The following is a 16,611-nucleotide window of genomic DNA, read 5'->3' as shown; positions in this document are numbered from 1 at the left end:
ATCTCGTGCCGTGTCGTGTGCTTTGAGAAATGAACGGGATGGGCCCATCCAAAATTCCAACCACTTAATTTTATTTTTTTTATTTTAGAGATGAACAATCGTGACAAATGAATCAAAAAAATATTTTTTCCCTTTCTAAAATAGTCATTCTGTCGGTGCGGAATTTGACCGACCAGTAAATACAAGTAGTTTTGCTGTGTGTTAGATCAGATATGGCCTAGCACACAATAACATATGATTTATACTGGTTCAGGCAACGAGCCCTACGTCCAGATCGGGATCGGTCGGTCGACTGTATTCCTGAGCCCAGGTGCTCGAATTTTGCAGTGGGGGTACAAACGAATGAGGAATGAGAAGGGGCTGTTCGAGACCCGATCGTGCTCTGGTCCGAGTGGAAGAGAGTGACGGGAGGCTCGAATCGTGCGTTATATGTTGGAGAGAGTCAGAGAGTCTTCTGATGTGCTTCGTGTCTATCTGGGAGAGAGAGGGCCCGCCCCTTTTATAGTCCAAGGGGATGGCCTTACAAGTCAGAGAAAGGAAGAGAGAGTGCACGGACCCTACCTAGTCTTGTCGTTGCCCACATCATCGGGTACGGTATGACCATCATCCTCTTTCCCGGTTCATGCTCCGTTGTGACGGGCAGGTAGCACAGTGTTCGTCTGACGCAGTACGATGGCACTGTGCGGTGTGTGCGCAGGGCGTGGTGAGGTACGGTCCTCTGTATGGTGGTTGACCTGAGTGTTTTCCCTTATCTGCTCCACCTACTCCCCGAGCCCAGACTAAGCGGGCGTCCCCGGTCATCCCGACCGTGTTGGTCGGGAGAAGCGATGTGCGTCGGTTCAGCATACCCTCGATCGGGGGAATCTGATTGCGGTTGGACCATGGTCCCGGCCCCGACCAGGCCTTCTGGTCGGGGGCGCTAGTCAGTCGGCCTAGCGTCGTATATCTGGGGCGGCCCAGATGTGCGTTGTTGCTGTGCCTCTTGTTGGACCGAGCGTTGTGGAAAGACGGTCCCATTAGGGACCCCGGGTCTATGGACCCATCACATTCACATGCGAATTAGTGAACACATTGTTTTGTTACGAGCAATTTGCATATAAACAGATCCTCAAGCCTTCAGAGGCATTACATGTATTTCATATGCAGCTTATAGTTTCACAGCTGCTCTAACCAAACGGCTTCCTACTTTTCCCATAGCTATTTTTTTACAGCTCACAGCAGCTTTTCCAAAAGCCACAGTCCAACCAAACACACCCTTGAACCCTTCACTTCAGCCTATTTCATCTGTTTGACGTAACTCCCTTGCTCCCTAGTTTTTCTTATAACAACACAATCGCCCATTATATCCCATACTTTCTCACCTCCAGAAATGCGCCTCTAACATCATCAGATGTCAACCATTTGCCCGTAGGAATACAAGGAAGAGAATGAAACCTATTGAACCATAGGTCGCTTTTGTGCACTAGCGTCTAGTACACATGTAATGTATAGGAGAGATTGTATTGTGCTTGGCTTCACGCCGCCTGGAAGAAAGCAAAAGTCTTTAACTCATATCGTATTGAAATTTGGTAATACTCATATCAATAAACTTCAGGGAAACTTCAGTTTGCCCCCTCTCTTATACACGATGAAAGCACAGTAACTTCGGAAAACAAAATGCTCTATACCTACCTGTCGGATTTAGTGACCGGCATTCCACTGGAGGTTACCCGAGTGGTAGCTTTGTAGGTGAGGGAGATCGTGAGACCAAGAACTTGAATGGTAACAAGGACGCAAGGTTTAGACAAGTTCGGACCTCCGGAGAATAATACACTACGTCCTGTGTTCTGATAGATTATATTGCTGATCGCAGCTGCGAAGAGTTGATCTGAGGTGGGATGAGTTTCGTTGCGTTACCCTCGGAGATGTTCCTAGTCATCTTATATAGACCGACGACCTAGGATTACAAGTTAGATAGAATCTAACCCTAATCGGTTGTTATAAGAAACCAATCTGAGGGGCTACCACATGAATCCTATCCGAGCAAAATCTCTTCGCCTGACCTCCAAGCCGGTGCCCCACGCGGTTCCATACCTTGCGCCGCACGTCATGATCGGACGGAGCCCATTTGTTAGGCGGGCTAATACGATCGGTTGGGATCCGTGGGTACCCGTATCCTACGATATCACATCATTGATTTGGACTTTTGAAGATATTGAGGGAGGGGGAAGAAGAATGAGAGTCGCTTTGCTTTGAGATGTGCGCAGGGTATTCTACGTGTCCAGAACGTTTCCTCTTCTTCCTTGCACAAGAGTTGCGCTTGCGCAGGCCTCGCCGCGCCGCCCCCACGCCGCCGCGCTGCACACCCCCACCCTGTGTCCCTTGGCGCCGCCCCCGCCGCCTTCTTCTCATCTGGAACCCTACCGCCCCACCGCCTCCTCCAAATCCCTTCCGCCGCCCGCCAGCACGCACCCCCGTCCGACCCTGCCACATGGCGCCGCCGGATGATCCCGTGCTCGCCGCTTGCAAGGTACTACTTTTTCCTTCCAATTCTTCCCCTCTTGTATGCTGCACGCAGTGCGCTCTGATGCGCCACTCGATTCATTCCCTCCCGTAACCTAGTGCACTAGTGCCACTCATCTGCACATTGAACTCCTAAATTCCATCCCCCCATAGGTTGAATTTGTTTGTTCCAAAACTAGTAATGTAGCTCCTTAGGGTCCGCACAACTGTGAATTGCCATGCCAATACCGTAAATTCGTCGCCTTTCTTTGCGCTTTGCACTGCCTTGATTTGCAGATGTCATAGTCATAGGCTGGACACTGATGCAAAATTGTTAACACTACCTGAGTGCTTAATTCGATTGCGATTCTGAGATAATAACATTCTGATTACGATTCTGAGATAATAACATTCTTTATTGCAGCAAAAGCTGGGCCACTTCAGAATAAAAGAGTTGAAGGATGTCCTTCATCAGCTTGGACTTCCAAAGCAAGGAAAGAAGCAGGTTTGTCTACTGCTACTTTCTGTATCTGCTCTCTACACAATCAACATCCATTGCTTATATGCCCTGGTAATTTCCCAGATTTTTTTAAAAAGTAATTGCCCAGATTTTTCAAGGCCATCATCAAAATAGTATAGCATATGCTGCAATTCAAGAATGCCTATCTGCCTTTTAGTTTTATTTATTGGAAATAGTTACTTATGATCCATGTGGTTTTGGTGTTTCCGGTTTGGCGTACAGGAACTAGCAGAAAGAGTTATGGCAGCAATGTTGAATCAGCAAGATCAAGGTACACTCCTTTGATTTTCTCCAAAACTTATCTTTTTTAGCCTACTATTTTCCAGTATGAGAAATGATTTCAATTATGTTCTTCTAGTCTCCGAAACGAATGGTTTACCAAATGCAAACATGGTTGGAAGAGAAATGGCGGTGAAAATAGTGGAGGACGTTTTTAGGTGAGTTCACATTTCTTTCTCACTGGCATCCATGTAGCTCTAGATTACCTGATTCTGATTGGCTCTTATGAAGCTTTGGCAAACTGTCAGCTTTTGCCTTCTGTTTTCAGGAAAATGCCAGACCCTGCAAGTACTGTTGCAGCCTCAAGAAGCCACATCGAGTCAGGACACAGTGTTAAACCTAAAAAGAAACCAGATAATTCTGCTGAGTTGAATGCCAAGGTCCGCTGCCCTTGTGGTCACTCCAAGCCCAATGATCCCATGATTAAGGTATAATTCTCAGGGTAAATATGAATTTCCAACTGTTTGATAGTCTTTTATGCCCCGTAGCTAAACCAGTAAGATTTCAGATTTTGATCCATGTCACTGCACAAGTCGTATCAGGAATCACCAAAGCATCTTATTGTTTATATCCTGAAACATCAAAGTACAAAAGTAGTTGATGGTCCAGATCACGCTTTCAGTCTTTCTGTTTTATAATTGAGGCTTGGAGCCTTGGTTGTGGCCATGATATTCCGAATTTGTTATGAAATGTAGCACTAATTTTTGTCCAAAATTTTTGTAGCTTCCTTCCTTTTTGTTCTTGATGAGATCTTCCTCTTACTTCTGTTGCCATTGATCATTTGTTTGCTCCTTGTAGTGTGTTGATCCACAGTGCAACGTACGGCAACATGTCGAGTGTGTTGTCATACCCGAGAATGAGAAGTCCGCAGGAAATATTTCTCCTGACTTACCTTCCTGCTTCTATTGTGAAATGTGCCGAATTAGCAGGGCTGATCCGTAAGTCCTTTTAAGCTTCAATATTGTCCTGAGCTAAACGAGATCGAGTCACTCACTAGTGCTGTGATCACCCACTTTTAGTTTGCAATCTTATGGCATTAGTCTGTTTTGGTTGTTCTGTGGCATCAATCATTTATGAAAATCTCCTTGCCCCACAACTTAAGACTTGATCGATTTGTATCTTTTGTATGCATTCCTTTTCCACCTTTTTGCGTGCTTCCTTGTTTTAGTTGTTTAGGTTACAAACATTCTCTGCGTAGTCCTAATATTTTTTTTTGAAAAACGTTGTCCTAATATTAGATAACCTATTATTTCTGACATAGTTTCCTACTGTAACCTGCAGTTTCTGGGTCACCATCAACAGTCTGTTACTCCCTGTATTAATAGGACCCTGTACCATAGCAGCAGACGGGTGAGTTATCCATTTTTTTCATCCTTGTGTTATTTATACAAAGAAACATGAGATAATTGTACTTTGGATAACCATATTGAAATAGTGACTCTTGAGCAACAATCTGAACAGATTGCTTTATAATATTATGCAAGTTAACTAAACCATGATATTTCTGCTATATGCATAGCTTTTGTTCATGATTCTTGCTTGTTTCCAGGTCATATACTGTACAGTATACCGCGAAAAGCTTTCAGCTATCGAGAGCTAATAGAGAAATGCTACAGAAAGCTGAATATGATATTCAGGTTAATCCTATTCTTTTTTTTCATTTTCCATAAACTGTTAAGTTTGTTTAGGATTGTCATGGAATAAATTAATTCTCATTTTAGGTATTATTGTACTACCTGTGTGTATTGATTTTTTTACCTTGAGTTTCATTTGTAGCGACTATGTTCAACCTTTCTGCAACCAGTTTTACTTACTTGAGTTTGGATCTAATTTTTTATGCAGGTTTGGTGTATCCTTCTGAATGACAAAGTACCTTTTAGGATGCACTGGCCTTTACACTCTGATATGCAAGTTAATGGTATATGGCTTTTATGTATAGTAAGCATATTTTCTGATAGGATTTTGGCGCAAGTTGTTTATTTTTTTTTGAGAACTGTACAGTGGGGGAGGCCCCCACTGTGGTAAATTATATTAAAAAAGAGAAGAAACTGTGCAGGACAACAGCAAAAGGGGTACCAAAGTACCCTAAAAGGGAAAAAACTTCAAGAAAGAGCTACGCAAGTTGTTTATTGAGTTAAAAAAAAAACTTAGTAAAGTGCCACCTGTTTAATTTCTAGTGAGTCATATTCTTCACAATGTGTACAAGGAAGAATGGAATGTAGAGTTAGACACCTTAGTTTGGGTCATATTACAACATCTGTGCTGTGCCCAAGTAATATCTAATTCAGCTTTTGTTGTACAGCCTTCTTTTCTTCTTTTCTTTGGGGCTTTATGATGGGTGATTTGTGCATGCAGCTCAGTCATCGCTTGTGCTTGTGCTTATTTTTTTTTCTCGAACTACGCAGGAGAGCTGCGTGTCATTTCATTAAGAGAGAATAGAAAGTACAAAGAGAATGGGAGAACCCCACAAACTAAGTACAGAACACACTCCAACACACAAAACACAACACACAGAACCCACCAAAAATTTACCACTAGAGCGCCAAATAAAACAGGAAAACGAGACCTTGAACACCAAGCCTAAGAAGCTGGTGCAAGCGACCTAGCAAGCAGCTCTCTGAGTTTAGAAGCTCCTGCCAAGCACCAAAGGGTGCTTTCATTTGTTATTGCCTGAAGGAGCACCTGGGTGTTAGGGAGGGCGCCTTCGAACACACAGGAATTTCGATGCTTCCAAATTTCCCACGCCACCAAAATGATGAGAGAATTCAAACCCTTGCGCAACTCTTTTGGTGCTGCTCTGATTACCCTTCCCCACGAAGCAGAGAAACTAGATGAATCGCTTGTGCTTATACATGCATTTATATCTGCAGTCTAGCGACATATGTATTTTACATCCTTCTAGCTGTAGTTATGATATAGACTGTGGCAGCTGTCCTTTAATATTGGACAATCATACTAGATCTGAACTACTCGTGTTGACAATTCTTTCTTTCTCAGGTATTCATGTTAGGGTGGTCAACAGGCAACCCTCACAGAAGTTAGGGGCCAATGGTAGAGATGATGGTCCACTAGTAAGTATCTTTTGTTTTGAAGCTTGCTATTCTTTTTAATTTTTTTGCCAAGTTATTGGTCATTTCTTTTACATTATTATCTTCCTCTGTTCATCAGTTACATTTCTTTTTTATTGTATGTCCCCTTTTAACTCAATCATGTCTATGTAACCCAGTTAACAGACTACCTGAGGGAGGGGCCTAACAAGATTTCTCTGTCGAGAAATGACTCTCGTACTTTCTGTTTGGGTATCAGAATTGCCAAGAGGAGATCTCTAGAACAGGTGGGGATTTTCTTTTTTCTTTTGGTATTTACTTCATTGTCAAGAACCAGACTCTCATGAAACACATATTTTACAGAGCTTATATCTGAATCAGCTGTGTTTCATGTGTTATTTTTTGAAAATCGGATAGGCATCGGCAAACACTTTTAGATGGCTTGTATTGTTCTTGGGCATGTCCAATGCTTTTCAGTATGTTCTAAACTTTATCCTCCTCTAAGCACGCAAATATGGAGATTCTTTGCTTGCTATTCTTTTTTTCCCTTCATTCTTACCATGTCTACATTTCGGTTATCTCTGAAGTGGATTCCGTTGCAAGGCCTTGCCCCCGTTGGAGCATATCTATGCCCTGAAAGATTCCATGTGGAACTTGCATTTAGTGTTATAGCAATCCCTGTTAGTCCTCGCTAGGATTTGTGTTTCGTAGTGAAAGAAACTAGTCATAGAGTAATGTTTCCCCAAGACTTTTCAGAAAAAGATCATAAATTGGCTGTTTCTTTTAGCAGCTACTGCAGCAAGATGATAGCTAGAAAGTTCCGAACACCTGAACCTGGAACCCTGTTTTATTGTTTATATTTCTTTTTTCATAAAACTTTGGTAGCGGGCAGGTCCTAAATTTGGTGCCAAGTGAACAAGATGGTGAGAAGTTTGATGATGCCCTTGCTCGTGTGCGTCGCTGTGTTGGTGGTGGAACTGAGGCAAACAATGCAGACAGTGATAGTGATATTGAAGTTGTGGCTGATTCTGTCTCTGTGAATCTTCGATGCCCTGTAAGCACTCTGGCTATAGTACATGCTTTAGATCCTTAATGAACTTATTTTAAATTGGCTAATTTCTCTGATGCCTATTAGACCTGAGAAAATATCCATTGAAATATTGTTCCAACCAAAAGTTCATTGGATTACTATTATTAGCCACCAAAATTATTCTCTATGTTGCAGCTGTAAGCTCATGACTCTTTAGGCTTACATATTTTCTTAATTCACATGCTTGTCTGTGACTTCCAGTTTTGGAACAAAATATTTGATGCATAATATTCTTCGCACTCCTTTGCAGAAAGCTACTTTTATGGCCTGTTCTGTAAAGCATGCCTTCCTTGACAAAATAATATTTTATCTCATGACAGATGACTGCTTCAAGGATCCAGATTGCTGGTAGGTTCAAGCCCTGTGCTCATATGGGTTGTTTTGATTTAGAAGCTTTTATTGAAATAAATCAACGTTCTCGGAAGGTTAGACTATTTTGACTATACCAATGCAACTTTACCTCATCTTCTCGAGGATATTAATTCAACCTTCTCTCATCTTCTCTATCTAAATCAAGCTTCAAGCTTTGTTTCCTTTCTTGCAGTGGCAATGCCCAATTTGCTTGAAGAATTACTCTCTAGAGAACATAATAATTGATCCTTACTTCAACCGCATCACTTCTTTGGTGAGTTTATAATGGGAATAAAGTACTGTTTCCCTGTATGCATTTTTCAGGTGTTCATAGTTGCTAACTTGTTGCATTTTGGTGATCCAGATCAAAAGCTGTGGAGATGATACGTCTGAGATTGATGTCAAGCCTGATGGTTCCTGGAGAGTGAAGGGCAGAGTTGAACTGAAGGATCTTACACAGTGGCATCTACCAGATGGTACTCTCTGTGTGGCCACAGATACAGCAGCCAAACCCAAAATGTGTATTGTAAAACATGAGGTTAAAGAAGAACCATCGTCTGAAGAGGTGGGCTGTCGTCTTAAGTTGGAAATCAGAAAAAACATCAACGGCCAGTGGGAAATTAGCAAGAGAGGGGATAGTGATTCGATGCTGTCTTCTAGTAATGACCACACAAGACACATGGAAAATAAGAACTGCATCAATCTGACATGCAGTACTGATGACACAGACATTGGAGGTGAATATAATTCAGAACCAGCAAGAAATGATTATCCTATGACCCATGTCCATGATCTTGATTCTTCACCCTCAGACAAAAATGCTCCTCCACCATCAATGGAGCAGGATGTAATAGTTTTGAGTGACTCAGATGATGATGCTGTCACGGTGTTGTCTCCTAGTACTGTGAAGTGTGGCTCAGCGCATGACACTGGAAATCTGTTTGCACCCAACCCACCTGAAACTTCAGGAGTGTGTGGGGAACAGCTGGGTGGATGCCCAAATGAAACCTCGTTTCTTGCATTAAAAGAAGGTTTTGATGATCTGGGGCTGTCATTTTGGGAGCGTCCTCTCAGTCCCCGAGATGATCCTACTTACCAGATGTTTGATATGGGTACACGGGTGACAGATAATCCAGGTGAAGTTGATGAGCCACTCTATGGTGGCGATTTGGGAGTGACAGCGGTGGCAGCAAACCCGCTGGAAGATGGGCGTGATGGTGCATTGCAAGCTTGCACGTCTAGTGAAAGAGATGGTGCCATTAGTGTTGCTAACTTGGGTGACCGGACTCAAACATGGGGTGATGGCCATCCTGAGAACCGGACAGCTGGCAGTATCAGTGGCGCTGGCGATTGTTTAACTAATGACAGAAATGCGCCTCAGAAAAGAAGGAACCCTGGAAGTGGAACAACAGCTTTAGATGGTATGGCAGAAATGGTCCAACTCCTTTTGGTATACTGTTGGTACAATGTTATTGCCGCTGGCTCTAGATTAATATATGTGATTCCCTGAGTGCAGGTGCAGCCGTGGGGAGCAGGAATGGCGATGGGGTGAGTGGAGCAGCATCTGAGGAGCAACGTTCAGTTCGACTAAGATTGATAATAAGCATTGACTCGGAATCTGATGATTAGGTATGCATTTTGTGTTGGCTGGAGAGACGTTGGGTATTTGAGTGGATAGGATGGCTGGTTGGAGAGACATTGGAGTAGATATCTGCATTAGGTTTTCTTGTTTTTGCTGGCCACCCTCAACTGATTAGGTTCTCCTTGGAGATGATGAAATTCCATCTCGGTTAGGTTAGGTTAGTAGATCGTACAGTAGTATGTAAAGTGCAGCTTACAAGATTAGTGTTGAATGAATGGAGAGACAGAGAGCTGGATGGAAAGGGTGTCTCAGGTTGCAGTTGCTTTTTTCTGCTCCCCGGCCTGAACCTTATGCTTCAAAGGATGTTGTGTGTTCACCAGCTGCATTACGCCACGAGAAGGGCATGTGGGTTATCTTGTTGAAGCCACGTGGCAGCATCAGCATGACTTGTACGGCAATGACCAATGAGCCTCCCTCCCTATATTAAGCAAGGCAAAGGCAAGCCTGAAAAAGCCTGTCGTCCAGGCTGGGCGGCCGTCTCTGTCTCCCTCTCGACCCTTGCTTGCTTCACCTCCTCCCATTCGTTCTTATTCCCGGGCGTCCTAGATCGTCGCCGTCGTCTTGTTTCCTTCATTCGATAGATCTACTCCCGGCCGGCCGGCCGGCTGGGAAGCTAGCTAATTAATTAAGGAAGATATATATAATAATGTTGAGCTGGCTTCGTCGCTTCCCTCACGACGTGTTGCACAGGAAGGACAACGGCGGCGCGGGGCGGAGAGCGGCGTCATCGACGGCGTGGAGGAACAAGAACAACAACAGCTTCACGGCCCGGATCATCCGCTGCGCCTCCTCCGCCGCCCGCCGCCGCTTTGATGATGACGACGACGACCGGCAGCTGCCGTCGTCGCCCCCTCCTCCAGGGCCACCACCTGCAGAAGAAGAAGAAGATGATGATGATGATTACAGCAGAAGCAAGGATAGGAACAACAAGGTGGGCGTGGTGTCGGCGCGTGCGTTCTCGTTCCGTGAGCTGGCGGAGGCGGCGGGCAACTTCCGGCAGGAGCACTTGATCGGCGAGGGCGGATTCGGCCGCGTCTACAAGGCCCGCATCAAGGAGCAGCAGGAACAAGTGGTGGTGGCGGTGAAGCAGCTTGACCGGAACGGGCCTCAGGGCAACGGCGAGTTCGTGGTGGAGGTGCTGATGCTGAGCATGCTGCACCACCCCAACCTGGTGAGCCTGCTGGGGTACTGCGCCGAGGGGGAGCAGCGCCTGCTCGTCTACGAGTACATGGCCCTGGGGTCCCTCGAGGATCACCTGCTGCTCATCAGCAATCATCCCCTCCTACCATGGCGCACGCGGATGCGGATCGCGTGCGGCGCCGGCCGCGGCCTGGAGTACCTGCACGAGCGGGGCGTCATCTTCCGCGACCTCAAGCCCTCCAACATCCTCCTCGACGACCACCACAACCCCAGGCTCTCCGACTTCGGCCTCGCAAGGCTCCTGCCCCCCTCAAATAGCAGCTCATCATCAAATAGCAGCAGCAGCACGGGCAGCAGCCGGGTTATGGGCACCTACGGGTACTGCGCCCCCGAGTACCTCCGCACCGGCAAGCTCAGCGCCAAGTCCGACGTCTACAGCTTCGGCGTCCTGCTCCTGGAGCTCATCACCGGCCGCCGGGCACTCGACCCCAGCCGCCCTGACGGCGAGCAGAGCCTCGTGGGGTGGGCGGCGCCCATGTTCGGCGACCCCACCAGGATCCACGAGCTGGTGGACCCGCGCCTGGTGATGGCCATGCAGGGGCCCCCGGCGCCGGAGCTGAAGCAGGCCGTCGGACTCGCGGCCATGTGCCTGCAGGAGCACCACGCCCTGCGCCCCGTCATGACCGACGTCGTCTTCGCGCTCGACTTCCTCTCCACCGATCGTCCTTAGCTTTTCTTCCTCTCCTTAGGTGCGTGGAGAGATTGTGGTTCAACATTGTGGTGGATGGATGTAGCAAATCTCACAGTGGTTCAACAGGAAGGTCTTTGGATGACGGTGGTGATGATCCTATGTCCCTATAAGATGGAGTTGAGTCATGGTAAGAGTTGAGTCAAAATATATGATTAGAATTTGGACCAGGTTAAGGCACGACTGGTCGTGCCGCCCGACCTTATCTTATACCGCATGTGTCCCTCGATTAGCAATACGCGAGATGTGGCAAGCAAAAAAGTTGTATTTTCTTTAAATGAGCGTTACTCTCTCATCAAACATCGGTCTGTTGTTCGTACAACAGTATCTACAACCCCTTTTCGGGTTTTCAAATCCGTTTACACCTTTGTGTTTCTTGCAACAAAATCTACAAACAAGATCCATATTTAATATATTTTAGAGTCGTTTTATACTAGTGTCAACTTATGCTGATACATAGTACTAACTTATATATTAACTATGTAGCAACTTATATTGTATTTTTAGGATAACAGATTATGTTATTTGTCCGGTAGAAAATCATGCATGGACATGTAGCTACTTATTTCATACATTGTAATAACTTGAATTTATACTACTACACCTTTTACTTTCATAGGGTATTCATATCAACTTATTATTATCAAATTACTTGGAGAATTTGTGATAGCTTCTACATTGTTGAAATTTATGTAGAAATAATGCAATAATTGATAATATACTAATTTATATAGAGACAATGTAACACCTTGCGTAGATACTTCAAGTAGGCAACAATGTCATATAAAAAAGATCTATAGCAATTTATGTACACGTATGTGACTCATAAGTTGCCATACACTTAATATATAAGTGGTTACTATACGGCGCATAATTTTTTTCTCAAATATATGCATAATGGATCTAGTTTTGTAGAGCTCATCGTGAATAATCCAGTGGTATAAACGAAGTTGAAAACGAACAATCTAGAGGAAAGTTATCATATTTTAAAAAGACTACCTGAGCTAGCACAACTTAATTTCCTCCTTCGAAACCGTACGTGTCAATCCTAACTACCAGCAACAAGCTAATTCATCTAATATTAAAATCTCTTGCATCATCTAATATTAAAATCTCTTGCATCAGCTCACTTAGCCGCCGCCGCAGCAGTCGCGCGTTTGCAACCCCGCGCGACCTGACGCGATCTAGATTTTTCCTTAGAATTTACAGTAGAAAGTAGAAAATAGTGACGCTACAGTAACTTTGGATAACCAAAGCCAGCCAGACTGACTGACTGACCTGTGGGCCCAATCCCCGTCTGATCTCGTTATAGCTGCGGTCGCCGTACCTGCGGGCACTGCAATCCCACAGATCCCGATCCCCAACGCCGCCTCCATGGCCCGCTCCTCCTCCCAGTCCCAGTCCTCCGTCGGCGGCGCCGGCGCCGGAGCCCGCCCGGCCACCGTCGGCCCGCGCGGCACGGCCGCAGCCGCCGCCGGCATGCGCCGCCGCCGCGCCACCGCCAGCACCGGGGGAGGGGGCTTCTCCGGCGGCGGCGGCAGCAACATGCTGCGCTTCTACACCGACGAGGCCCCGGGCCTGCGCCTCTCGCCCACCATGGTCCTCGTCATGTCCCTCTGCTTCATCGGGTTCGTCACCGCCCTCCACGTCTTCGGCAAGCTCTACCGCTCCCGCACCGCCGCAGCTGCATCCGCCTGATCCATCCCATTCCTCGGATCACATCGCAGTGTCAGCACATCAGACGGTTTTCATGTACTACTGCCTAAGTAGCCTCTTCTTTTTATGGAACCTTGCAACTTACAAGTTATTAATCATGGATGCCCTTTCTGTTTATTCTTCCCCCTTCCCTTCTTTTGATTAGCTTTTACTCGCAGATGCAAACAACTAGTCACTTCACTCCTGCTTGTGAAATCGCTGTAATCCAACCATAGGGGTTGTTGCTACAGCTAATTTTGCATCCTACTAGTAACTTGTATGTGCTTGAGGATTTCTACAATCTTGGCATCTTGCTATTGCTAGCTCCATCTGCTGCTAAGTTTACTAATTTACTTACATCAGCTTGTGAGCTGGTATTACCCAATCAAAAAGTTCAAATGGTTTCTGGAGATTACCTATTAGGCTATTACTATAATTATGCATCGCTGCTTCTGTATCTTGCAATTATTTTCTCCTTTCATTTACCACTTGCTTGTCTTAGAAATAAGTAGATGATGGCAGCTTTACTTGGAATGACTTCCCCTGACATGGAACATGATGTTATTCTAGATTTCTAACTACTAGCTATATTTGTATCTCGATGGTTGACTAGAATTTATAAGTATCTGAGCAGTCCAGGTGTTTCCTATTGCGATACACATGAACAAGTAGGCGGTACATTGTTTGATCATTTATCATGCAAGCTTTTGTTCAGAAATCATAGATTTGATTCCCAGCACTCTTTATCTAGTGTCCCTGTAACTTGGTTGCTGATCTTAGGAATATGTATATGAGAGCTTTCATTTGAGCAACTACCTGAGAAGTGATACAAAGTATTTCTAAATTTGTAACAAAGTATGGTTGGGTTAGAATTTATAAGCGTTATCTGACAAGTCCAGGTGTTATTCATTGCAATACAAATGGACTGGTGCTGTCTTGAATAAAGGTTTAGGCATGACTTGAAGGATGCACAATGCTTGTATTTATTTAAGCACGCATTATGTTTCCCATGATAATAGTAGCTAACCTTTGCATCAAGAAATGGCCTCTCTGTATTTACTATAAATGCCAGGCCAATTTTCAGGCAACTATGGAATTGTTTCTGTGACAGTTACAAGCCACATGTAGTATATTGTAGCTGGTGTCTCTCTCATTGTGGGAAGCCTTTTTCAGTACGAGTCTTTGACAGAACAGAATGATGAATGAATAAGAATAATGATGACACATAAGTTTGACAGCTGATCTAGAATGGTCATGTCCTGTAGTTACCATATGATCTTTTGACATATTGCTGTCTTTCTTTAGAGGTGTTGTGTGTTCCATTCATGGTATTGGGTGAAGTTGCAATGTTGAACTGCAGTAACTTACTCCTCCTATTTAGTGGAGTCCAGCCCCCAGTGTGTGAAGTCTTCTCATGGTGCAGGGTATCTGCAAAACCTCAAGTTAGTTGTTGTCTGAGTCACTGTGAAAGAAGAGATGACCTTGAATGGATCCATTCTTTTCTCCTAAATATTTATGCTGGAGATGCTGATAGTAATAGCTGGGTTGCCAGTATGGTTGCTTGAGTTGAGCATTTTCTGTTACCTGGTTGAGAGGTGAGCGACACTGTTACCAGCATTTTGTTATCTTGATTTGTGACTGGAGAGCTTCGAGTAGATATGTGCCACAAGTGTATCTGGATTATCGCGTATTTGTATTTTGACTGCTTAAAAGTGGGTAAAAACCTGAGAGCTAATTGATGGTACCAAATTGAGCCAAGGAAAGGGTGATTTGTGGTTGAGGTTGCGGATGGGAGCCGATGGTACAAATTTAGCAGTTTCAGTTGTGGCCAGACTACAAATTGGCAAAGTTGCTCAAGGAAGGGAAGGGACCCCTTGTTTGCATCTCCTGGTCATGTTGTTAACAAGATGATGATGGTCAGTAGTCACACATGGAACGAACTGAATGCGCATGTCTACCTGGGAAAATGTCAGCTTCAATTCGTAGGGATATGAAAGCAATGAAATATGCTACTACTAGCATAAATCCAACCATTTTCATGCAGGATACCATGTTGCGTGATGCCATCATCTTCTCTCTCTTTTCTTTTTAAAAAGAAAGGAACAAATGCTGCTGCTACTAGCTAGGATAAACATCTATGCTAATAACCTACTAAACATATTCTCCTCAGGATCCCAAAATACCTTTTTTCCTAAAAAAAGGAAACATTTTCCCTGATCTCTACAAAATCTGGGAAATTCATGCAATAATTTGTGATTGTTGGGCAACTAAGGAAGTGATGAAGAAAAGAAATGGTCGGTCATGTAATGCAATCCAAATCCAAATCCAAATCCAAATCGAGAGGGGAGGAATCCAAACCAGAATCTGGTAGATGATGTGAGCTTTTAATGTTTTTCTCTTTTGGGTGTTATATTTCAAACGGGGAGAAGATATGAGTGCAAATCGAATAACGGGAGGTGAGTATTATTACTATATTGTACTCTTGAACATCTGATCAACCGTATCCTGTAAAGCTCGCACAGCCAGCCTAGACAACCGTCTCTAGCTGCATTCATCTTGTAGAGGCCGCCATGTTCTGTAAAGAAATACTATGATCTATATTATTTACTTACTGGTTGTTTCCATGCATCCTTTTCAAAAGATCAACGAATTAATTAATGGCAATGGCATGCACAATATTATTGACCAGGAGGCTAAATGAACAAACAAGGAAAGCAAGAAAGAGCTGTGATTGTTGGACAGATTGATGACGTAGACATGGCATATGTTTATGTTGAGGTGCTAGTTGTTGCAAGACTGTCTGTGTTAGCTGGAGTAGCTTTTGGAGGGGAAACATGGAGTGACTTGGCTCCCATCTGGTCAGGTCAAGGTTTTTTCACATTACAGACCGACTCGGTCTTCCAAACAAAACCATCTCTTTTAACAAAGAAAAGAAGATCGCTTTGTTTCGTGATGGGTTAACCTAATTGTTGGTGCTTTTAGAAGACAAACACGCATGTACAACACAAGTCATTTGTCACGTGAAAGTGAAAGATTAGTGAGGAGGAAATGCATACATCTATCCTACAGCTAGCAGAGAGGTAGGTTGGTGGAGTTTTCTTTAGAAGAAGGACATTGCCTTTGCAGCAGCACACCATATCCATGCAGTGTTCTCAGCTCGAAGGCTGAGCATAAATAAAAGGGAGATGAATACACAATATGGTTTGGTGGAGTTGGTAGATGGATGCTCATTCTCCCCTCCCTCCATTTAGTTTGGTGGAAGAACTTGGCTAGCAAATTAGTATGAGATTATGGTAGAATATTTCCTCCAGCTCTTTGCTACGTTTACTTTTGATGACAGGCATGTTTGAAGCGTACTGCTTTCTATATATGTTAGACTAGAGAGGCAAATAAACACCCAAACGAACCAAATAGTTATTTGATGTTTTAGCAGGAGGTGGGGGATGTTTGATGCTAAGCCACTTAAAACTTGGGTAAAGTTTTTTTTTTTACAAAATTGTTTAGCTGCATTTGTAATAGGTGTGGTTAGTTCTAAAAAATACTGATGATATGTTTGGTTGTATGCCCTAAGTCAAGCGATGATCTCATCGGTTCGTGCAAGTATAAGACTTGCTCGTA

General features: G+C 44.3%; 2 protein-coding genes across 7 annotated transcripts; both read left to right on the top strand.

Moving 5' to 3' along the window:
• The first annotated feature begins 2,247 nt into the window (after positions 1-2,247).
• LOC117833437 (E3 SUMO-protein ligase SIZ2) lies at positions 2,248-11,663 on the top strand. 6 transcript variants are annotated; one of them, XM_072295543.1, is made up of 17 exons: positions 2,252-2,509; positions 2,906-2,986; positions 3,224-3,272; positions 3,360-3,438; positions 3,549-3,708; positions 4,079-4,218; positions 4,562-4,630; positions 4,830-4,917; positions 5,123-5,198; positions 6,278-6,351; positions 6,507-6,614; positions 7,220-7,381; positions 7,738-7,842; positions 7,962-8,042; positions 8,133-9,189; positions 9,285-9,397; positions 10,101-10,239. In XM_072295543.1, the coding sequence occupies exons 1-16, from the start codon at positions 2,471-2,473 to the stop codon at positions 9,395-9,397; spliced, it is 2,481 nt and encodes an 826-aa protein (XP_072151644.1). In that variant the 5' UTR covers positions 2,252-2,470; the 3' UTR covers positions 10,101-10,239. The 6 variants fall into 6 exon arrangements, with proteins under 6 accessions (XP_034568810.1, XP_072151644.1, XP_034568807.1 ...); XM_034712916.2 differs by lacking the exon at positions 10,101-10,239 and having other exon boundaries at positions 9,285-9,735; XM_072295544.1 differs by lacking the exons at positions 2,252-2,509; positions 2,906-2,986; positions 10,101-10,239 and having other exon boundaries at positions 3,221-3,272; positions 3,529-3,708; positions 9,285-9,735.
• A 952-nt stretch (positions 11,664-12,615) lies between these two features.
• On the top strand, positions 12,616-13,408 carry LOC117833257 (uncharacterized). Its single transcript, XM_034712686.2, has one exon. It carries the CDS (start codon positions 12,673-12,675, stop codon positions 12,994-12,996), a length of 324 nt encoding a protein of 107 aa, XP_034568577.1. The 5' UTR covers positions 12,616-12,672; the 3' UTR covers positions 12,997-13,408.
• The last annotated feature ends 3,203 nt before the right edge of the window (positions 13,409-16,611 follow it).

Source organism: Setaria viridis, chromosome 8 (genome assembly GCF_005286985.2).
Source record: "Setaria viridis chromosome 8, Setaria_viridis_v4.0, whole genome shotgun sequence".
NCBI classification, from domain to species: Eukaryota; Viridiplantae; Streptophyta; class Magnoliopsida; order Poales; family Poaceae; genus Setaria; species Setaria viridis.
The sequence above is the reverse complement of the archived record's forward strand: the minus strand, read 5'-3'. Positions and strand labels throughout refer to the sequence as shown.

Excerpts from the sequence above, each read along its gene's own strand:
- LOC117833437 (XM_072295543.1), top strand. The coding sequence starts at position 2,471 with ATGGCGCCGCCGGATGATCCCGTGCTCGCCGCTTGCAAG. Across the intron at positions 2,987-3,223 it reads CAAAGCAAGGAAAGAAGCAG|GAACTAGCAGAAAGAGTTAT; the intron begins GTTTGTCTACTG and ends TTTGGCGTACAG. Across the intron at positions 3,273-3,359 it reads GTTGAATCAGCAAGATCAAG|TCTCCGAAACGAATGGTTTA; the intron begins GTACACTCCTTT and ends ATGTTCTTCTAG.
- LOC117833257 (XM_034712686.2), top strand. The coding sequence starts at position 12,673 with ATGGCCCGCTCCTCCTCCCAGTCCCAGTCCTCCGTCGGCGGCGCCGGC.